This window comes from Gymnoscopelus braueri (genome assembly GCF_963280865.1).
Source record: "Gymnoscopelus braueri genome assembly, chromosome: 13".
In the NCBI taxonomy this organism is placed as follows: Eukaryota; Metazoa; Chordata; class Actinopteri; order Myctophiformes; family Myctophidae; genus Gymnoscopelus; species Gymnoscopelus braueri.
Window position 1 is genome coordinate 6,244,394 of NC_137615.1, and position 23,586 is coordinate 6,267,979.

Genomic DNA, 23,586 nt, shown 5'->3' on the forward strand with positions numbered 1-23,586 from the left:
GGTATAAAATAGGGCTAAAGTGGTTAATGTATGTTTCATAATGTAATCATTTACATCTGCAAAGTAACTAGTAACTAAAGTTTTCAAATAATTGTAGTGGAGTAAAAGTATATTATTTGCCTCTGAGATGTAGTGGAGTAAAAGTAAAAGTACAGAAAATGGGAAAAACTCCAGTACAGTAAAAAATCCTCAAAAGTGTACTGTACAGTACTTGAGTACATGTACTTAGTTACTTTACACCACTGCTTTTCAGGTTTAAAAAAAAAAAAACAGCAAAAGTACAAGCTCGAAACGCTTGTAGATCTGCTACTTTTGATGCTTTTGTGTGGCACTGTAGTGTGATCAAGTAGGGGCGTAATTTACGGAAAAACACAAAAAAGTTAAAATATGATCGAGGTTACCGACAATGACAATGGGGGGGGCGGCATTGGCTCAGGGGTAGAGTGGCCGGTAGAGCGGCCGAATGGGAACCGTGAGGTCCCCAGTTCGACCCCAGGCTCCCCCATAGTTGCCGTCGAAGTGTCCTTGAGCAAGACGCTGAACCCCTAATTGCTCCCGATGAGCAGGTTGGTGACTTGCATGGTTTTCAACGCCATCGGTGTGTGAATGTGTGGGTGAATGTAATGCACAATCTATGTGAAGCGCTTTGGATGAAAGCGCTATATAAATGCACCATTTACCATTTATATAAATGCACCATTTACCATTTATATAAATGCACCATTTACCATTTATATAAATGCACCATTTACCATTTATATAAATGCACCATTTACCATTTATATAAATGCACCATTTAATGACTGGTATAGGCCTACCAAATAATCGAAAAATAATTAGGATCATCTCAAATATTTTGCGATCGGGCAATTTTACGTAATAATTGTGACAGGCCTGCACTGACCTGCAGTACCAGTCTCAGCCTGCGGTCCATGGCGTGGAGGTGAGGCTGGATGAGGACGGGGGACAGGTGGTCGTGGAGCAGGGACTCCTCCATCATGGAGCTCAGCTGGTACTCCTCTTTGGCCAGCAGCTGGAGGCGCAGGTACGTGGACTTCCTGAGCCTGGTGGCAGCAGAGGACAATGATGGGGAAAGTGATGAAATAAGTACTCACATTTTTTATACTGAAGTAAAAGTATCAATTCTGCCATGTAGATGTTACAAGTAAAAGTCCAGTATTCAAAATGTACTTGAGTAAAAGTCCAAAAGTATTGGCATCAAAATAATACTTAAAGTACCAAAAGTAAAAGGATGTTCCATTTCACCGGTTTTCAAAATGTATAAAAAAAGCTTTTTGAAAATAGCACATCTACAAGTACACAACACGGCGCAAAGCGCCGCGTTGTGAGCTTGTAGATCGGCTATTTTCTTTATATATAGGGGGTTAATGTTTGTAAAAACTAAAGTAGTAACTAAAGTTTTAAAATAATTGGAGTGGAGTAAAAGTAAAATATTTTTCTCTGAGATGAAGGGGAGTAAGTAAAATAACTGAAAATGTACTTGAGTAGATATACTCAGTTACTTTCCACCACTGGATGGGAATTCATATTTTGATAAGCTCTGGTTTAGAAAAAACACAAAATATCCTTTAATCTCAGCAACATGCAATGTTTACTATATTGAACTTCCTTACTGTAAACTAACCACTGCTGTCTTTGGAACGTGAACGGACGGAGAATTACCGTTCGACATGTTGGACATTTTAATGAATTTGTTAAAGTGGGAAACTCACAGTAGTATTTTAAGCAGTCTCAATAATAAACTAGAAAAAGTGCTCCTCGGAGCCAGGTCAGGTACGTTATTCTGGCCTCCTGGTGGCGCTATAATAGGCCAATGTGAAAAGGGTGCCAACCGTGCCATTTATTCTTGCATTGACACTGCATTCATGATTTGAGGCATTTTGTTCCAAAAATGTGTTTTGCTAAATTAGACCTGCTGGTGGCGCTATAACAGGCCAATGTGAGAAGGGTGGCATTTCTTCCTCGGCCTAGTGGGAATGTGCGTGTGAAATTTCACGGAAATCCCAAGCTGTGTGTATACTTTGAGGCCATATACCTTCGGACCAATCTTGCAAACTTTGGAAGCCAACCTTAGCCAATCAGGATGGAATCTGGGAAATCGGGCAGATCCGGGATGATCACATGACTAAAGAGATATTGTGTACCAATTTGCATGAGGTTTGGATAAAAACTGTAGGAGTAATGTAAATAAATGGGTTTTGCACAAATCGGCCTCCTGGTGGCGCTATAACAGGCCCATGTGAAAAAGTTGGGGCAGAGGTTCTGAATTGGCATCGAGGGAGTGTGTGTGCCCAGTTTCGCAGCGAGCGGGCCAACGGTGCCGGAGATTAGCTGGTAACACACGGACAGGACACACACACACACACACACGGACGGACGGATGGACGGACAAGGGGTAAAACATACTCTCTTGCCATGCCTTTTGGCCTGGCGGAGACAATAAATCCCAGCAACACGCAATGTTTACTATATTGAACTACTGTAAACTAACCACTGCTGTCTTTGGAACGTGAACGGACGGAGAATTACCGTTCGACATGTTGGACATTTTAATGAATTTGTTAAAGTGGGAAACTCACAGTATCATAGTATTTTAAGCAGTCTCAATAATAAATAATAATAGGAATTCGTTTTTGAACCCATTACGACCTGAGGTCCCGATTTCTGAAAAAAACTTACGTTACTATATCAGTGGTGCTCAAACTTTTTCATGTCAAGGACCCCCAAAAGTATTGTATGTATTTGACCACAGACCCAATTTCAAAATATTTTGTTCCAGGGACCCCCCAGAAGCAAAGATTTGAGTTAAAATGTTCGCCTAATTTTTTTTTTTAATATTCAACGATTTGCAAAAATATCCCACATTTTTCAAAAAGCTCACAGTGCGCCAAGAAGTGACGCGCTATGAGCTTGTAGATCTGCTATTTTTTTAATAGCCAGCCAATGTGCTGTATAGCTAAAAATCTAAAACGACACAGATGCTTTTTCCGGTTTTTAATGGGTTAATAAGTGGCTGAGTGACAAAAAAAAGAAAAGAAAAAAAACATCTTTCAAGTTCCTGGCAACGCGCCATGTTTATAATAAGATTGAATTAACTTCCTTACTGGAAACTCTCCACTGTATCTGGAATGTGACAAAAAAAAAGGGATTCCTGGGTGACTGTCACGAGTCTTAACCCATTAAGACCTGGAACTGTGTCATTTTTAGATTTGAGCTAAAAAGCATTATTTTACACTTTGGCTATTCAAAAATAGCAGATATACAAGCTCATAGTGCGGCACCGAGTGCCGCGCTACGAGCTTGTAGATCTGCTATTTTTGAAAAATCGTGAAAATGTGTGCAAATCTTTGAATATATGTATTTTTAAAGCGAACATTTTTAACTCAAATCGTTGCTTCTGGGGGTCCCTGGAACAAAATATTTTGATGGGGGTCCGCGGCCAAATACATATCATTTTGGGGGTGATTGACATGAAAAAGATTGAACACCACTGATATAGAAACATTCGTTTTTCAGAATACTGTTGAGATTTAGGACACATGTAGAATCGGCTTCAGGTCTCAATGGGTTAAACTCACCTGCAGCACTGACTGAGAGGGACCAGGATTGACAGCTCATCGTGCGAGTGTTTTCCAAACCTGCAGAGACGGAGACGAGAAAAGAACCAGCAGGGCGTTCAGAACGTGTGATATTACAAACTGCATCATTTAATCTACTTTCATTAAACCCGGTGAAGACCATTTCTTTTCTGAACGTACATTTGACTAGAGCTGCTGCGGGTAATAGCGCCCTCTACTGCTCAACCCTCCACTGCGCGCGCATCATCCTCTCATGTTTACAAGCAGGAAACCCATCTATAAAAGGGCTTTACATAGCACGCCACGACAGCATAGTTGATCTCATAACTAAGGACATTATCTAAACATTTTACACCGTCAGTGAGAATGTACTAAGCATTCCTGTGTCAAACCTTCCATGTTTCAACTCTGTAGGCCTACTGAAAATCCTGAAATCTTTGCACATCTCTCTGCTAATACACCAGGGGCCAGTTGCACCACCTCACACTAAGTTCAACCTTAGCCTAGTTATAGCTTAACCCATTCAATCATTTTAGATTTCTTTGGCTCTTTGGCAAAAATAGCAGATCTACAAGCTCATAGCGCGGCACCGAGTGCCGCGCTACAAGCTTGTAGATCTGCTATTTTTGAAAAATCGTGAATTCAATTCAATTTCATTAAAGTGTCAAATCACAACAAGTTGTCTCAAGACACTTTACATGTAGAGAAGAGACCCGACATCCCACCCTGAGCAAGCAATTTTGCGACAGTGGCAACGAACAACTCCCTCTTAACTGGAAGAAACGTCAGGCAGACCCTAGGCTCTAGGGTGGCGGCCTTCTGCCTCGACCGTGTCGGGGGAAAGAAGAGAGAGAGAGGGAGAGACAGACAGAGGAGAGACAGAAAGAGATACAGTGCAAGTAGTAACAATAACAATAGTAGCAAATATAATAGTGTAAGATAGTATATGATAATATAATATAGTACAGCAATAGTGTGTATGCAGTATATAATGGTATAATAAAATAATGTTAAGATAATATACAGTATAGTGTAGTGGTATAGTGTAATGTAGTAGAAATCCGCGTGAAAATGTGTGCAAATCTCTGAATATATATTTTTAAAGCGAACATTTGTAACTCAAATCTTTGCTTCTGGAGGGTCCCTGGAACAAAATATTTCTACAAATGTTCGCTAAAAAAAATATATTTTTAAAGATTTGCACACATTTTCACGATTTTTCCAAAAATAGCAGATCTACAAGCTCGTACCGCAGCGCTACGAGCTTGTAGATCTGCTATTTTTGAATAGCCAAAGAAATCTAAAAATGACACCAACACTTTCCCGGTCTAAATGGCTTTTTAAAAGCCATTTGAGCTATAACTAGGCTAAGTTTGAACTTAGTGTGAGGTGGTGCAACTGGCCCCTGATGCTGTTGTTGTTGTCAATGAAGGAAACAGACCAGTTTCCATTCTTGAAATGGCCTGCACCTTTGACTCTAGCTTAGAAGGAAGCTTTTATGACCAAAGAAGAGTCTTTAAATACCAGCCGCTCCTCCATACCATCACAGAGCTAGGTTATAGGTGCAATCTATTTGCGTTTATCTTTGGCAGCCTAGGACACATAGGTTGGTTGTAAGAGGCTTCCGACAACTTGGGATGCCAAAAAAAAAGCAGCTAAACGGCTTGCACAATTCTGTGGAATCTCTTCTGCTATCGGTAGCCGCCAAATATGGCGAAGACGCTGTTATTTGTACCCCTAAAGGGTGTGGGATTATTTGTCCATGATTTTCTGACTGTACTTTTTCTTTTTTACAGCACCTTGTAATATTTGTGTCCTTGTATTGTATCTCTCATGTGGACATGAATAAATGATTAAATGTGCATGAAGAAACATTGTTCATAACTTATGTAACTACAGTACATTGGCATTTGGCAGCCATAAACACAGAATCTATAGGAAAGTTAGAAATATATATCTACGCCAAACTAAGGGAAAACACCTCTTGGTACGTTCAGTGTCTGATTTGTGGCTGTGATTGAGGCACCATGCAGCCACTGGACCCTCATTTATCAATGCGGTGCAGCCCAAATAATGGGCGTACGGCGAGATCACCGCACCTTTCGGCATTTGTCAATATATCCTGACGTGGGCTTCATCCTACCGTACGCTGAGATCTCACGTCTGGTCGAGACCAGTTGTTGACGTTGGCTGCGCCCGTTTATTCCATTCTAGACCTGCGGAGCGGCATTGTCTGACTGTCTGACAGGCATCTGGACACATAATCCACTCCTAAATGTATATCTACACTAATAAATAATCCCTGTGAAAATATAACATTTTATAATAATATAATTATTATTTTATTTAAACAAACTGCTTTAACAGTCATTCAGTTGCATTGGCTATGTTAAAATAGCAGATCTAAGCTGAAAAACGGGTCGCATCGCGACACGTTGTGAGCTTGTAGATCTGCTATTTTCAAAATATACAGCGCTTCTGCGAGCGCATTTTCGGGACTCCCGACGATCTTTTCATGGACAGTGAGGTGTACAAACTTACAGTAGCTTGTACTATGTTATCGAGTTATGTCATAGAGAGTTTTGAAGACTACAACCTGGCTGGGTTAACGATATAAACCCGACGCTCCAATCTCTTATTAACGTGGCGGAATCACTGCCGCCGAATCACTGCCGCCCGTCCGAGTCTCACGGGGAATATCCTACATGACTGCTTGTGCACTGCTCGGTATGGGTTAAATAAATTAATATACAAACGTATTCCATTCATGGCGATGTGATTGGTATCATAATATGTCATTCATGTAGGCTACAAGCCTACGTGACAAAGATTGTACCGCTACGGATTACATGAAAGACACAGTTGGGCGTGTGTGTGTGTGTGTGTGTGTGTGTGTGTGTGTGTGTGTGTGTGTGTGTGTGTGTGTGTGTGTGTGTGTGTGTGTGTGTGTGTGTGTGTGTGTGTGTGTGTGTGTGTGAGTGAGAGAGAGAGAGTGAGGCGTGTGCGTGTGTGTGTGTGTGTGTGTGTGACTTGACAGGCAGCGAGGCGAGGCGATCAGGGGAAACTCTTTCTTATAGGCTTTTGATGTCTTTGGTCGTATTCTGGTTCTTCTTCATGTCGTAAAATCGGGGCGTTTTGAGAATATTTAAGGGCGTGTTATTTAAATGACGCTCGTTTTCAGACGTGAGATTTATCAAAGCTCCTACCTGATGTACGCCAGGATTGGCTGTGTAGGATTCGTTGATAAATGTGACTTCGACGTTGGTGTACGGCCGAATATATGGAAAAATATAAGCCGGTTTATACGCTGCGTTGATAAATGAGGGCCAGTGTTGTGCCTTTGTACACCATGCTTTAGATTAGTGGTTCTCAACCTTTTCAGGCTGCGACACCCCAAAATAATCTTATTTTAACTGGGGACACACCAAAATAATCATATTTGAACTGGGGACCCCCCAAAATAATCATATTTGAACTGGGGACCCACCAAAATAATCATATTTGAACTGGGGACCCCCACCATGACAAGCACTTGGAATTGTAGGCATTACATTTATTTACACAATATTTGCCTCTTTCTTAAATAATATTTGACAATTTGGTATTAAAAAGGTCTAAAAAAATCATTCAATTGTCACTTTAGAAATGTGCAGATACCTGCAGATAATGCGCTCCTGTTGTAAACAATTTGAAACATTATGCTGTCTTCATGCACTCAGGAAAAAAAGTACTCGGTAAATGCAGCTGGCTCTCCTTACCCTCTGCCGTTGTCCAGGTGGATGATGAAGGTCTCGTTACCAAACTTCTCAAACGTCTCGTAGTGGTGGCGGTCCATGTTGCCTGTTCCAAGGAGACATGAACCCATTAAGACCGGGAACGCATCTGTGTCATATTAAGATTTCTTTGCTAATAAAAAAAATAAAAAAAAATAAAAAGATTCAGAAGACATTGGTAGAATCACCAGAAGCAAAGATTTGAGTTAAAAAAAAAACATGATTTTTCAAAAATAGCAGATCTACAAGCTCATAGTGCGGCACAGAGTGCCGCGCTACGAGCTTGTAGATCTGCTATTTATCGAATAGCCAAAGGAATCAAAATAATTACACAGCGTTCCCGGGTTTAATGGGTTAAATAATTAATCTGTATGAAGAATAGTGCGCGCACATCCGTTAGTCCAGGTGCTTAGACAAACAAAGTATAATGAAAAAGAATAAAGTCTGCACACTGGTAGATGCAAAAAGCTCCAGAATTTATTGCTGGTCAACGTTTCGGCCTGTTCAGGCCTTCATCAGGACATATATAGTGGAAAAGGGCATACACAGAGGTTTTTATAGGTACTACTATGCAATGATAGGCTCTCCCAATAGGGCAAGTGAAGTCACATGCAGCCAACTCAATCAGGAGGTTGGCTAATACATAAAGACAAGAATATCTGGAGATAAACAGTGTGTACCCATCCCAAGATCCAAGAATAGCAATAAACAAAAATACATTTAAAGTTTCCCAAGATTAATACATTTAGTTATAAATATATAGAATAGGTACTCAAAAAACAAAGAACAAAGGGGGACACAGTGACATGCTGCAGCATAGGACATGAGATAGTAATGGTTTAAACAAGGTCTAAATAATAAGGGGGATCGCCACTAAATCCCTCAACAAAAGTATCATAATAATCTCAGGGAGATAAACAAAACAACGTCAGCTCTAAGAGCGTACTCTATTACAGGTGTTCTGAAGGTGTGTAAAAACACTAATAGACAGAAAACAAGTACAGGCTAAACGATTGTATAAGGGAACAAGAGAACAACTAATGCAGGCCAAGGCTCAAGATCCCTGTAATTATCAATAAAAAACATGTCCTATACTGCTGCACCAGGAGGAAGGAAATCCTGTCACCGGCACCCTGAAGATCACAAAAAGAGAAAGGAGAAAGTAAGTCAATGCACCACAAACACATACAAATATTATAAGGCCTTAGGCAATGGCAGATAATTCAACATTAAGAATATTAAAAAGTAATAAGAGGTAGATACCCAGGTAAAATCGGAAGAGGGGAACCTGAAATATATAAATAGGCCTAATAGGGGGGTTTACAGAAATGGCCTGATATCAAAAGATTCATTTAGACCTCTTTTCACTGTGTCCAAAGTGGAAATCCAAAAAGCTTCCCTTTTGAGGAGTAAACAATCAATGTCTCCCCCTCTGGGTGGCAATGTGACACGCTCAATGCCTATATATTTCAATGAAGAGATGCAGTGTTGGGCTTTATGAAAATGTACTGCCACTGGATTTCTAAAATCCTTCGTTCTAATGTCACTCCTGTGTTCCGAGATCCTCGTTTTCAGGGGTCTTAATGTTTTGCCAATATAAGCAAGCCCACATACACATTTGATCATGTAGATGATATTGGGTGTAGTGCAGCTGATGACGCCTCTGATCTTAAAACATTTACCTGTAACAGGGTGATTAAAAGTGTGACATTTGTAAGTGAAACTGCATTGAGCGCATCTGCCGCATTTGTAATTGCCATCTGGAATGTTACTAAGAAAATGTGTGGGAGTTGCCTGACGTAAGTGTGACCTAACTAGTAGGTTCCTCAAATTTGGTGGTCTTTTATACACAATGCGGGGAGGGACTGTAAAAGACTTGCCAAGAATAGGGTCAGAGTTTAAAATGTGCCAATGCCTCCTGATCAATTTTTCAAAGTGGTGACCCAGAGGAGAATATTGAACAAAACACTTGATGTGTTTTTCAGTTCTATCTGTTCTCTCTTTGGGTTTTAAACATTCCAGTTGAGTACATCTGTTGAATTGATCTGCAGCAGGTTGAATCCATTGTACTGGATAGCCACGCTGTTTAAAACGACACTCTAGGTCTTTAGCATGTACCTGGAAAGAGTCATCTTGACTGCAAATCCTGCGGATTCTTTTGAATTGGCCCATGGGGATACCTTTTTTTAGGGGTGTGGGATGGTAACTGTCACCATGTAGTAGGGCATTACGGTCAGTGGGCTTTCTGTACAAATTCATATTTAAAGAATTGTTTTCTTTGATGACCAGGATGTCAAGAAAATTCATACTTTTCTGATCAGAGGCTATGGTAAATTTCAAAAACTGACTGCTGTGGTTAAGGAAAACATGAAAAGCTGTCAGCTCAGCAGGGGACCCAGTCCAAATCAGAAAAACATCATCAATGTAGCGCTTCCATAGCTGTATATGTGACAGGAACGGATTGCAATTTGGATTCAAAATGAGATTGGCTTCAAGTAGCCCAACATAGAGGTTGGCATAATTTGGGGCCATCTTACTACCCATGGCTGTGCCACATTTCTGTAAATAAAACTCATTCTCAAACAAGAAAAAGTTTTTTGTGAGTACTACTTCAGTGAGCTCTTTTATGCATGTGGTACTCGGTATGCACTCCGTCCTCTGGTTAAGGAAAAATTCAATAGCTTCTAAGCCACCTTGGTGAGGAATGTTTGTATATAGGCTCTCTACATCGAGTGTGACTAATATTGAGTCGTTTTCTACAGTTTCTATGGTTTGTAGAACCTGAATAAAATCACTCGAGTCTCTCACATAAGAGGGAAGTGAGAGAACATGTGGCTTTAAAAAGTAGTCTACAAAAGATGATATATTTTCTGTGAGAGAGCCAATTCCTGAAACAATGGGTCTACCAGGAGGAACAGTAGTGATTTTTTTGTGAATTTTGGGCAAAGTATAAATGACAGGTGTAACTGGACAGTCAACTCTCATATATTCATATTCACTCTTGCTGATATCCCCTGTATCAAAAAACTGTTTGAGTGTACCATGAATGTGGTTTTTAAACCCTGGAGTCGGATTGACACTCAGTTTCTTGTAAAAAACCTCATTGGTAAGCTGAGCGTGTATTTCACCAACATAAGCGTCCCTGTCTAAAAGTACAATGGCGCCCCCTTTGTCTGCAGATTGTACCACAATAGATGAGTCATCTTTAAGTTCCAGTAGTGCTTCACGCTGTAGTTTAGATAAGTTGTTAGTCACCTTGTGCTTCTGCTTATTTCTAAGAAGCTGGGAAACATCATTTTCCACCAATCTACAATATGTGTCAATAGAGGAATTTCTGTGCTTAGGTGGAATAAATGTGGATTGCTTTTTAAAGCGTTTTTTTAGGCCAGCATTGGGCTCACTAGCAGCATCAGGGGCAGCCACTGGAAGCTGTGTATTATCTGAATGGATCTCGGATACATTAATGTCACCACTAGTATTACAGAAAAATTCTCTCAGTCTTAAATTACAAAAGAACTTGTGGAAATCAACTAGAGTTTCAAAGTCATTGCATTGAGTGGTGGGTACAAAAGAGAGTCCCTTACTGAGGGCTGAGATACAAGTGTCAGAGAGAGACCTACTTGACAGGTTAATCACGTTGCATTCCGTTTGCTGCTGCGGGTCCAGTAGGGTTCTCTCTGACTTCTTCCTCTGGCTCCTCCTGCACCTCTTCTTCCTCTAGGAGGACGCCCTGGGTCCTTTTGTGGGGGGCGATGGTCTAAAAAAGGCTCGCTCCTTTGGGAGTAGCTGCTGGAGTCAGACTCAACATCAAGGGATGGGGCTGAGGCATAGCCGCCCCGCTGTCGTCTGTGGTTGTGTGGTTGTGTGCGTCGTTGCGCGCTGGTGTGGACCTGGGCCTGGTGAAGGCTGTTCTCAGGCACAGCCTCTGGGGGAACATCCCGGTTCTCCTTGGTTCTCCAAAAGTACACATCATTCACGTCATAGTCTTCCGCGTCCCTCTCCCATTTTTTCACTTTACTGGCTTTAACCTCTTTCTCCAATTTTAATGTGTTTTCTTCACAATCTTTCAAAATAGCCTCTAGTCTCTCCTGTGTCATATTCTCTGTAATCGAATCTTTTTTCAGAATATCGATTTCTGCCCTAGTTTGTTTCAACTGTTCGGACAGTTCTTGTATGGAGAGAGCAATGAGATCAAATGAACATGTATTCATGATCTCGCACCATTTGTCACAAAACGCGTCATTGTCCTGACCTAACACGGGTTCCTTTTGTAGTCTCAATCCTCGTGGGATTCTTCTGATGCGAAGGTAATCGCTCAGGGAGACTGCATGTAGAAAGAGGCGAGTTTCTTTTGACTGTAGTTTGAGGACCGCTCTTTTAAGCGTCTCTGTGTCCACCATGTTGGAGGCGCTGGCGTTTGTGAACAAAGAGTCAGTCAGCATTAAATAATTAATCTCTCAGACCCGCTGCCCTTAGTGCCCTACACATGTTGTTGTTGTTGTTAGTAGGAATAAACACAGAAGCACCAGGGAGGAAGTGGACTAGGAAAGGGGAGGAGCCAAACCGAGTTCCTGTTACTAAAAACAAAAAAGGAGGTGGTGCCCCCCATTTTTGGGCGGTGAAACCGCCCCTATAAGTGAGATTTGGAAAAATGTACAAATATCTTGGGCAGTGAAACCGGCCCTAAAAGTGAGGTTTGGAAATTTGTACAATTATCCTGCGCTGTGATTGGCCAATCACAATCTATTCAGGACTGTGATTGGCCAGTGTCACATGACACATGTGCATAGCCCTATATAAGCAACCATAACTTTACAAAAAACATAAATTTGTTTTTGTAAAGTTATGGTTTCGTCCATCATAAAGAGTGTTTCAATAAATGTATTTATCTTTTGTACATGATTGGTTGACTCCATTCAGTATTGTGATTAGCTAGCAAGACACCGCCCACTTCACACAGGGTGTGATTTTTTTTTACAGAATGGGTTCCCAGATTGTTAAAGAACGGTGCATCCACGCCTTTGGGGGGGGGGGGGGGGGGGGGGCTCTATGTCCTCCCGATGGGGGCTCCTCACTGGCAGGTAAGTCAGTAGGATACGACAGCAGTGACAACACACACAGGAATGTGTGTGAGGAGGAAGCAATTGGCTTAACGACTAAATTGGGGAGAAAAAAAGGGGGGAAAAGCATTAAAAGAAAAAAAGAGGGGGTTCCATGGGGGGTGGGGCGGGGGGGGGGGGGGGGGGCAGTTTAATCACCTTAACCTTATGTTATACTTAGGCTGTTTCAAAATAGCAGATCTACAAGCTCACAACGTGTTGCGATGCTTGTAGATGCTGCTATTTTCAAACCATTTTGCATCATTTGGGAAAAAAAGTGTTAACAACACAAATCTTCTCTTATGGGGTCTCCACATCAGTGTTTCTCAAGGACCCCCAAAATGATATGGATTTGGCCGCGGACCCCCATCTCAAAATATTTTGTTCCAGGGACCCCCAGAAGCAAAGATTTTGAGTTACAAATGTTCCCCTTAAAAATATATATATTCAAAGATTTTCACAAAATGTGCACAATTTTTCAAAAATAGCAGATCTACAAGCTCATAGCACTTTGAGCTTGTATATCTGCTATTTTTGAATAGCCAAAGCTAAGTGGTTAAAATGATTCTGACGCTATGTTAACTAATTTCACTGGGGACCCCCTGGAACCCCCCCCCCCCAAGGACCCCTGGGGGTCCCCGGACCCCACTTTGAGAACCAATGCTCTACATCATCATTTCAGAAGGGGGGTCGGTCCGTGGCCAAACGCACAGCAATTTATAGGGGTTCTTGACACGAAATATTTTTGAGAACCATGCATTCTCCTCACCCATCAGGAAGTCAAAGATAGTCATGTCCATGATGTCTAGGAGTCGAGTCCCGCGGTCGTACGGCGGCGTTTGTTTCACTTCGTCACAGTAGTCTGGGTCCACCTCCCACCTGGGAACACATTTCATAACAATTACTCATCCTACCATCCTACTATTATTACATTAAAGATGTGAGAGTAATCATTGCTATATAGTGTTTGTTCAGTAACAGGACCGTTTTTGAGAATCCATGCGTCATGTGCCATAAACGGTCCGGACCGTTTTTGAGAATCCATGCGGGGAGTGCCATAAGCGGTCCGGACTGTTTTTGGCCCATTTAATTTTTTATACGTGGGGCCCACGTGGGGCGCTATAACGAAACTTTGGGATCTTCCAAGGAGTCTCTGAGAAGGAGAGGCCGGATGTGGATCCATGTCAAAAATGCTTCCGGTCGGCCGCTCCAATGTTAACTCCTTGACTAAAAGCTTAATATCTCCATTTCTTTTTAACATGGTGGAAGTGAGCCGTTTTCGATCGGCGATCACTCTGCAATGGAGGATCGCGTTAGAAATATCATTGTTAGTCGGGACCCTCCGCCGTCTCGCACGCACGCTTTGTTTACATGCACTTCCGCGTCGGGGCTTCTACAGCACGAAACATATCAACGTAAGTGGATGTAAGATATGCTGGCACTGAACGTACCCTATTTTAATAAGCCTCTGGCACACAATGTGTTAATAAACAGAAAATACATTTTCAGGTGGGTTTTGCCAATTTCAGCCAATCAGGACCCATTTATCAGCTTCAATTTTATAGTGTTCCCGGTCCAATTGTGTCTGCTCATTGTTTATCATGTATGAGTTCTCTCTATCCTGTTTGGATAAAATTGGCATCCCGATCTAAACATGTATTGTCTGTTCACTAAAGAGCTGCAGAGACAGGAAGACCCATGTTACTGAACAAACACTCTATCTATAGCAATGATTACTATCACAATATAGAGCTATTTAACACTGTTACTGAACAAACACTAGCAATGATTACTATCACAATATAGAGCTATTTAATACTGTTACTGAACAAACACTAGCAATGATTACTATCACAATATAGAGCTATTTAACACTGTTACTGAACAAACACTAGCAATGATTACTATCACAATATAGAGCTATTTAACACTGTTACTGAACAAACACTCTATAGCAATGATTACTATCACAATATAGAGCTATTTAATACTGTTACTGAACACACACTCTATAGCAATGATTACTATACCAAATATAGAGCTATTTAACACTTATTGAAGTGAAAATCACTTAATGCACCACTACATTTAATTAAATTAAGGTAAAGTAAAGTACATTTCCCTTATGTCTCTCTTACTATCATTCAAAATTTACTTGAGTAAAAGTACTAAAGTATTGGCATGAAAATGTACTCAAAGTACCAAAAGTAAAAGTAGTCATTACGCAGAATGTCCCATTTCAAGTTTTCAAATGGATAAAAATCTTTTGAAAATAGCAGATCTACAAGCTCACAATGCGTCGCATCGCGACGCATTGTGAGCTTGTAGATCTGCTATTTTCAAATGGCCGAAATTTACACAGAGCTGAAGTGGTTAATGTAGGATTTGTAATAATAATAAAAATCTACAAAGTAACTAGTAACTAAAGTTTTCAAATAAATGTAGTGGAATAAAAGGAGGCTACAATATTTTCCTTTGAGATGTAGTGGAGTAGAAGTAAAAAATACCTCAAAATTGTACTCAAGTACAGTACTTGAGTAAATGTACTTTACACCACTGCCTGTTTGAGAGGCGGGCCCTTCAGTCCTGAACAGAGGAGAAGAACATTCTAGCGTGTGGGCGGTCCTTACTCGGCTTTCTTGCGTTTGTGGTAGCTCCGCCTCCAGGGGTTCCTCCAGGTTTTGCGTTTGGCCAAGGTCAGGTCCGGCAGGAAGGCCGCCAGAGAGCCCTCGATCTGGTCCGGCTTACCGCACAGAGCATGCTCAGTGCTGCAGTAGTACGAACACTCGCCGTAGAAACAGATGTTATTGGCTGAGGAGACACAGAGGGGCGGGACAACGGGTTAGAAACGGATGTTATTGGCTGAGGAGACACAGAGGGGCGGGACAACGGGTTAGAGCCAGATGTTATTGGCTGAGGAGACACAGAGGGGCGGGACAACGGGTTAGGAACAGATGTTATTGGCTGAGGAGACACAGAGGGGTGGGACAACGGGTTAGAGACGGATGTTATTGGCTGAGGAGACACAGAGGGGCGGGACAACGGGTTAGAAACAGATGTTATTGGCTGAGGAGACACAGAGGGGCGGGACAACGGGTTAGAAACAGATGTTATTGGGTGAGGAGACACAGAGGGAGGGAACAATGGGTTAGAGACAGATGTTATTGGCTGAGGAGACACAGAGGGGCGGGACAACAGGTTAGAAACGAATGTTATTGGCTGAGGAGACACAGAGGGGCGGGACAACGGGTTAGAGACGGATGTTATTGGCTGAGGAGACACAGAGGGGCGGGACAACGGGTTAGAAAAAGACGTTATTGGCTGAGGAGACACAGAGGGCGGGACAACGGGTTAGAAACGGATGTTATTGGCTGAGGAGACACAGAGGGCGGGACAACGGGTTAGAGACAGATGTTATTGGCTGAGGAGACACAGAGGGGCGGGACAACGGGCTAGAAACAGATGTTATTGGCTGAGGAGACACAGAGGGGCGGGACAACGGGTTAGAAACGGATGTTATTGGCTGAGGAGACACAGAGGGGCGGGACAACGGGTTAGAGCCAGATGTTATTGGCTGAGGAGACACAGAGGGGCGGGACAACGGGTTAGGAACGGATGTTATTGGCTGAGGAGACACATAGGGACAACGGGTTAGAAACAGACGTTATTGGCTGAGGAGACACAGAGGGAGGGAACAACGGGTTAGAGACAGATGTTATTGGCTGAGGAGACACAGAGGGCGGGACAACGGGTTACAAACAGACGTTATTGGCTGAGGAGACACAGAGGGAGGGAACAATGTGTTAGAGACAGATATTATTGGCTGAGGAGACACAGAGGGCGGGACAACGGGTTAGAGACAGATGTTATTGGCTGAGGAGACACAGAGGGGCGGGACAACGGGTTAGAAACATATGTCATAGGCTGAGGAGACACAGAGGGAGGGAGGGAGAAGGGAACAGAGATGAATCACTTACAGGAAGTCCTGTTTTACATTTCTTTTGTCGGCTGTTAAGAGTGAATCATTAAGGAACCGGAATGGTTTAAAATCCATTAATGACCCCAATGACAAGCGTCTCACCTGGTGAGATGAAGAACGTCCTCCACAACTTCTTGTCCCTCGTCACGTCCCTGATCTCCCTGGTCATGTTGACCAGCCTCCCTGCCACCGGGGGCACCCTGCGGAAGTCTAGGATCCTGTGAGAGAGAGAGAGAGAGAGAGAGAGAGAGAGAGAGAGAGAGAGAGAGAGAGAGAGAGAGAGAGAGAGAGACAGAGACAGAGACAGAGATTTGAATCATATAAAAGAGCAACAAAACACTTGTAGATCTGCTGTTTTCGCCTATAATGACGTACCCAAAATAGGGAGCACTTAAGCAAAGCATTTGGTACGTCCTATGTGACTGTGATGTCCATGTCAAATAGACATCAATCAATCAATTAATCAATCAATCAATCAATCAATCAATCAATCAATCAATCAATCAATCAATCAATCAATCAATCAATCAATCAATCAATCAATCAATCAATCAATCAATCAATCAATCAATCAATCAATCAATCAATCAGGTAACATAGTGGGTGGAGCAACAGCCCTACCATCCGAGTGGTACAACACCATTGTCAAACTTTTCTTTCTTTCTCTCTTTCTTTCTTTCTTTGTGCCATTATTTTACATCCAGCCTGACTGGGGAAAATGTGACACAGAACATGGAGTGTTGTGTGTGTGTGTGTGTGTGTGTGTGTGTGTGTGTGTGTGTGTGTGTGTGTGTGTGTGTGTGTGTGTGTGTGTGTGTGTCTACGTGTGTGTGTGTGTCTACGTGTGCACGTGTGCGCATGCATGCGTGTGTGCGTGCGTGTGTGTGTCCGTGCGTGCGTGCGTATGGAATCCGTTCAGCATGTGTAGTGTGTAAATAATTCATCCACTTAACACTGTGCTCCTGTGCTTACATTATTGGCATTTAAAGTGCCACCACTTATTCACATAAAATAATCCACTTAAAAGCAAAACAAACAGTCAGTCTCTCTCTCTCTCTCTCTCTCTCTCTCTCTCTCTCTCTCTCTCTCTCTCTCTCTTTCTAACTATTACTTCCCTCTAGTGGTCATATGGAAAAGTACACTCTACCTGCATTCTCATATAGGGCTTTAAATGGATATCGTCGCGTTTAATAGAAATAACCTCATATCTCCATATTTCAACTTGTTATGTTTTTTGCTATTTTAGAACATATTAAGTTAAAGTGAAAGTGGCATAAGTCTGTGTGTGGGTTTTAGAAAAACTGAACCAATAGAAAACTATTGAAAACTATATCGGTTCTTTTTTTTAAACTGAAAAGTGACAGTTTTGGACATACAAGTTTTCCACCCCGACAGCGACAATACAGTATGTCGTCTCTGGGTGGAAACAAACCTCATATCTCCAAAACTGTTGCTTTTTTCAGGGCTCAAATTCAAAAACAGCAAAAGTAGCCGTCACGGCTGGCTCTTGCCACGACAAATAATAGGGGAGGGAGACCAACGTTAAAGTGTAACAAAGGATGTTTATTAAATAATAAACTCTAACATAAGCAACTGAGGCATAGCTGAAAGTAAAGGGACATCATAATAACAGTAAAGGATCCAATGAGCTGTGGAGTCAGTAACTCAGTGGTGGAAGTGTGCAAGAGTCATAGACTCAGTGGTGGAAAAAGTACTCAAGTGTTTTACTTAAGTAAAAGTATCAATACTGCAATATAAAACTACTCTGTTACAAGTAAAAGTCCAGAATTCAAAATTTACTTGAGTAAAAGTACTAAAGTATTGGCATCAAAATGTACTTAAAGTATCAAAAGTAAAAGTACTAAATATTTGAAAATAGACGATCTACAAGCTCACAACGCGTCGCAGCGCGACGCGTTGTGAGCTTGTAGATCGGCTATTTTCAAATAGCCTAGGTATAAAATAGGGCTAAAGTGGTTAATGTATGTTTCATTATATCATAATTTACATCTGAAAAGTAACTAGTAACTAAAGTTTTCAAGTAAATGTAGTGGAGTAAAAGTACAATATTTGCCTCTGAGATGTAGTGGAGTAGAAGTAAAAGTAATGGAAATTGGAAATACTCAAGTAAAGTACAAATACCTCAAAATTGTACTTAAGTACAGTACTTAAGTAAATGTACTTAGTTACTTTCCACCACTGCCGATTGTTCAGCTGTGTGCAATCCGCCATCTTTCAATATCGCCTCATATCGCGTCATATCCTTTGCAACCGGAAATGAATGCTATTGGTTGGGTAGCTTGTCAATCAAATCATCCCGCCCCTCCTGGCGCATAACCTACTTTATCGTCAATTTTAAAACAAATGGGACCATAGTTAAACCAAAACGCATATCATGGTGATTGAAAGGAGACTTTAAACTAGCGACTGGAAGCATATAGTATTTATGACAATTTATATTAAGGTAAGAAAATCTAGTCTAAAGTTTGTCAAAAACCCATCCGCTTGCGTTAAGATAAATTCTCTCTGACACCAGCAGGGGTAAAACAGCGAAACTACGGGCCATTCATATGAACTGTCTCTTCCGTATTGGCGTCGATTTAAAAATCTCAGGCTGGCCCCTTGGCATGAGTGGAACATGGTGTAGTGCAGGGCGTGTGGATGGAAAGAACAATCAAACAGAACAGAAGCATGGGGAGCAGGGTAAGGGAGAGGACGGCAGTCCTCTCTCCTCTGGATCTCATCACAGACTGAGAATGGGCAGGGCTTCTATAGACGAATCCACAGATGCGCTAACTGTAGCTGCCTGTAGGCGGCCATTGCTGCGGTGTCGCGGTGCGGAGCGTTGACACCGCAGCTATGGCTGCCTACGGGCAGCGCGTCTGTGGATTTGTCTATAGACTCCTGGAGGCACCGGGCCCAGGTGCTCTCCAATGAGCCATTAGCAGATAGATAGACTGCCCCACCCTGTTCACCTCGCAAGAACAGCATGCGCAGAGCAGACACTCCCATAACACTCCATATAAGGGAGTGGGGCATCACAATAGCAGATCTACAAGCTCGAAACGTGTGGCTTCGCGCCACGTTTCGAGCTTGTACATCTTGCTACTTTTCATGCTTTTGTGTGACGCTGTAGTATGATCAAGTAGTAGGGCGTTAATCAGGGGCGTCAATCCCGGGGGTGACGCAGGGGACATATTATGTAAAATCCCCACAATGGTTCGGTCCGTTCTAAGGAAACGAGTTTTGCGATGCTGCCAAGTCTGATTATTATAAGCGCACTGATTTGGGCTTGTTTTCATATTCCTGGTTGCTTGTTTCTCTCACAAAATCTGGCAACACTGACAATCCTACTACAACAACAACGAGAACAGTGTTAACTAAGGTTAACGCACAGCTTCAGCCCAGATTGACGCGCTTGCCTCTAATTTGCAAAAATAAAAAGGAAAAAAAAAAGGAGATATTATATTAGACAGCAACGATATACACGAGTGCATCAAAGCAGAGTATTCGCCGGGCCTATAGTTAACCTGACCTGCGGTATGTTTGTTGGCCACAGGCATGACCCTCGTAAGACTTAACACTGAGACAGACACACAGACAGACAGACATAGACGCACAGACAGGCTTTGGTTCATAGAGTGTGTGTGTGTGTGTGTGTGTGTGTGTGTGTGTGTGTGTGTGTGTGTGTGTGTGTGTGTGTGTGTGTGTGTGTGTGTGTGTGTGTGTGTGTGTGCGTGCGTGCAGGGGGGTAACCTGAGCTTACAGAGAGAAGCACTCAGGAGCTGCAAACTGCATCGTCATGCTTAGCCCCAGTGACAATAGAGCACCTGTGTGTGTGTGTGTGCGTGTGTGCGTGTGTGCGTGTGTGCGTGCGTGCGTGTGTGTGTGTGTTGTGTGTGTGTGTGTGTGTGTACGTGTGTGTGTGTGTTGTGTGTGTGTGTGTGTGTGTGTGTGTGTGTGTGTGTGTGTGTGTGTGTGTGTGTGTGTGTGTGTGTGTGTGCGTGTGTGCGTGTACGTGTGCGTGTGTGTGTGTGTGTGTGTAGTTGTGAGTGTTTGTGGTCACACATCCCCATTCAGAACAGATGGTAAGAGAGCTCTCTGCCAAGCAGCCAGAGTTGTAGGAAAGGGGCAAAAGGTATTTACTGTCAAATAAATATATGTAATTATAAAACACATGAAATGATGCTGTATGGAGAACAGCATCCAACATGATGGGCTGACCTGATGCCGTGGTTCTCAAACTTTGTCAAGGACCCCCAAATTGATATATATATGTTACAGGGAAATTGGCATTCCAGGGAAATTGAAAGGGGTACGCTTGTTTTAACCGCGCCTCAGGCAATTCTGCAGAATCAACGCTAGAGGGCAATGCAAGCCAGACATGAGCCCCACACCACACACGCACCACGCATGCACAAACGAGCACGCACACACGCATGCGCGCACACACACACACACACACACACACACACACACACACACACACACACACACACACACACACACACACACACAGCCTCATTCCATGCAGTTGAAGCACAAGGGGGCGGGCCTGGCGGGCTATGTTAGTGCAGTGAGTGGCACTTGGGGCAAACGCAGTCCCCACAACATCATTTACGATTCTGTGCCTATCGGTACATAACTCGGACGGCGCTTAAGTCGACTAGCAGACCATCGGCCGGTCGTCGCGGGCACTCGCGCCTGGAGGCGCTCGGGCGCGACTCCTCGGCCTCAAGGTCTCCTGAGTCGGCGCGCCTCCGTCATGGTCCAAAACTATACTTTATCAGCGAAAAAAAAGTAGTCCGCGGTTGTTTGAAAAAGTAATGTCCCAAGCGGGAATCAAACCCCGGCTCCCAGTGGTAGTGGGTGGGGAGTCCAATGATTATCGAAGTGCGCCACTGAGGCTTGTACTAATGGAGTAAAGTAATAAAGTAGATTTACTCAAGTACAATTTTGAGGTATTCGTACTTTACTTGAGTATTTCTCTCATATTATCCATTTTATTTTCAGCGTTCCCCTAGCGTAGCTTCCTGGTTGCTATATTGTTGTTGTGGTCGTCGTCCTCGCATCAAAGCCCCGCCTCGCAGCACCGCCCCGCGCCTATAAAACTAGCGCTCCCCTGTCAATTTCCCTGGAATGCCAATTTCCCTGTGACATAAATATTTGGTCGCGGACCCCCATCTGAACATGTTTTGTGCCAGGGACCCCCAGAAGAGATGTATGTAAAAAAAAAAAAAATAATCTAAATGACTAAATGATTCAACTACTTTTGCTGTGGACCCCCTGGAAGCTCCTCCCCTCGGACCCCTGCACGGGGGGTCCCCGGACCCCACTTTGAGAACCACTGCCCTATGGACCAATGGTTTTACTGGTGACCTAGTCTCGCGTGGCCAGACTGTTGCCCTCCCACAATGTTCAAATGTTTACGGTCATACAGTCTGGGACTCGGAAGCTCTGATCATGATTAGAATATAAACCGGATGTGAAGCCTCCTCCCCACTTCGGTTTCGTCTTTACAGTTGCGCAAATTTATCCGACTATAAATCAAAATCATTTAAGTGTATTTAGCTTGCTGCTTGGCAGAAATGGAAATTAAAAAAGAAAATGTAAAGATATTTTAAAATATATTTTCGTGAACGGAAGTGCCAGTTTCCTCAATTTTCGGGATTTCGGGAGTTGTAGTTCCAGACTCTATATAGAGCATCGCAGTTCCCGCCCACTTCCTGGTTTTTCGTGGTGCCTGAAGTAAAAGCTCAATGCATTTTTCCCATTGACATTTCCAAAAATATTTATATCAATTAATTTAAGCCTCGAATCAAGCCATCCAGGGTCCTGGTGAATCATGACCATAAAACGTTTTTTTCTGTGATTTTTTTTATTTTATATTTAATTATACGATATACTATATTTAATAAATACCCTCTGTTTTGCCGTTTTCAAAAAAGTTTTTTTCACAGAATCAAACGTTTTATGGTCATGATTCACCAGGACCCTGGATGGCTTGATTCGAGGCTTAAATTAATTGATATAAATATTTTTGGAAATGTCAATGGGAAAAATGCATTGAGCTTTTCCTTCCGGCACCACGAAAAACCAGGAAGTGGGCGGGAACTGCGATGCTCTATAGCATTCGGAGATTGTGGAATAGTTGTCTGGCTACGCGAGACTACTGGTGACCTAATGCAGTGGTTCTCAAACTTTCTCATGCCAAGGACCTCGAAATTGACACATATTAGCCCGTGGAACCCCAGTTGAAAAGATATGTCAGGGACCCCCATGTAAGAGGAGATTTTTTTACGGCTACAGGAGTGATTCTCAAACATTTTTATTTCAAGGACCCCCAGTTTGATATGCATTAGGGCCACGGACCCCCATTTGATACCATTTATCTCTGGTACGGGTACCCACGATCTACACTGTATCATCAGTGTTAATTTAACTCTGAGAGTGTACAAATGGAACCAAATGGACCCGTTAGGGTCCATTTGGTTCCATTTTGTACACTCAGAGTTACAGACCCATAAGGGTCTTTTGGTTCCTAACTATATATTTGTCTGGGGGACCCCTTCAAGGACCCCTGGGAGTCCCCGGACCCCACTTTGAGAACCAATGACCTAATGGACCAATGGTTTTACTGCAGGGTGACCTGGTGGCTGAAAGGTTGCTGGGGGTCCTTGAAATGAAAAAGGTTGAAAATGACGTTTTGAATTTTTTTCTTCTAATTTACAATACAGAATATACCAAAAAAAAAACGTTTTTTTTAGCTCATCCGCAGCAAACGAGTTTCCTCGTCATCTGGCATGTGTGCCCGTGCCCCCCCTACTTGATGCTCCCTCAGTGAATGATATGGTTCAACATTTTAATCTCAAATTAGAGTCAGCTCTCGACACAGTGGCTCCTATGAAAACTAAGAAGAAACTCAACTCTAGAGTAACACCCTGGATCGACGAGCACATGCGCTCACTCAAGAAAGAATGTCGTACACAATGTCAGACTGAAGCTCCACACAGCTTCAGGCTGATAATCAGTGGTGGAAAAAGTACTCAAGTATTTTACTTAAGTAAAAGTATCAATACTGCAATATAAAAATACTCTGTTACAAGTAAAAGTCCAGAATTAAAAATGTACTTGAG

General features: G+C 42.6%; 1 protein-coding gene across 1 annotated transcript in view; it reads right to left on the bottom strand.

Moving 5' to 3' along the window:
• fam20ca (FAM20C golgi associated secretory pathway kinase a) overlaps window positions 1-23,586 on the bottom strand; it is an 83,324-nt gene that overhangs the window by 4,193 nt on the left and 55,545 nt on the right. The window contains exons 3-8 of the mRNA XM_080445934.1: window positions 16,553-16,668; window positions 15,102-15,282; window positions 13,241-13,350; window positions 7,358-7,439; window positions 3,600-3,659; window positions 905-1,064 (exon numbers count right to left, since the gene is read on the bottom strand). Coding sequence (XP_080302060.1) covers window positions 905-1,064; window positions 3,600-3,659; window positions 7,358-7,439; window positions 13,241-13,350; window positions 15,102-15,282; window positions 16,553-16,668 — 709 coding nt within the window. The remainder of the gene's footprint in view (window positions 1-904; window positions 1,065-3,599; window positions 3,660-7,357; window positions 7,440-13,240; window positions 13,351-15,101; window positions 15,283-16,552; window positions 16,669-23,586) is intronic.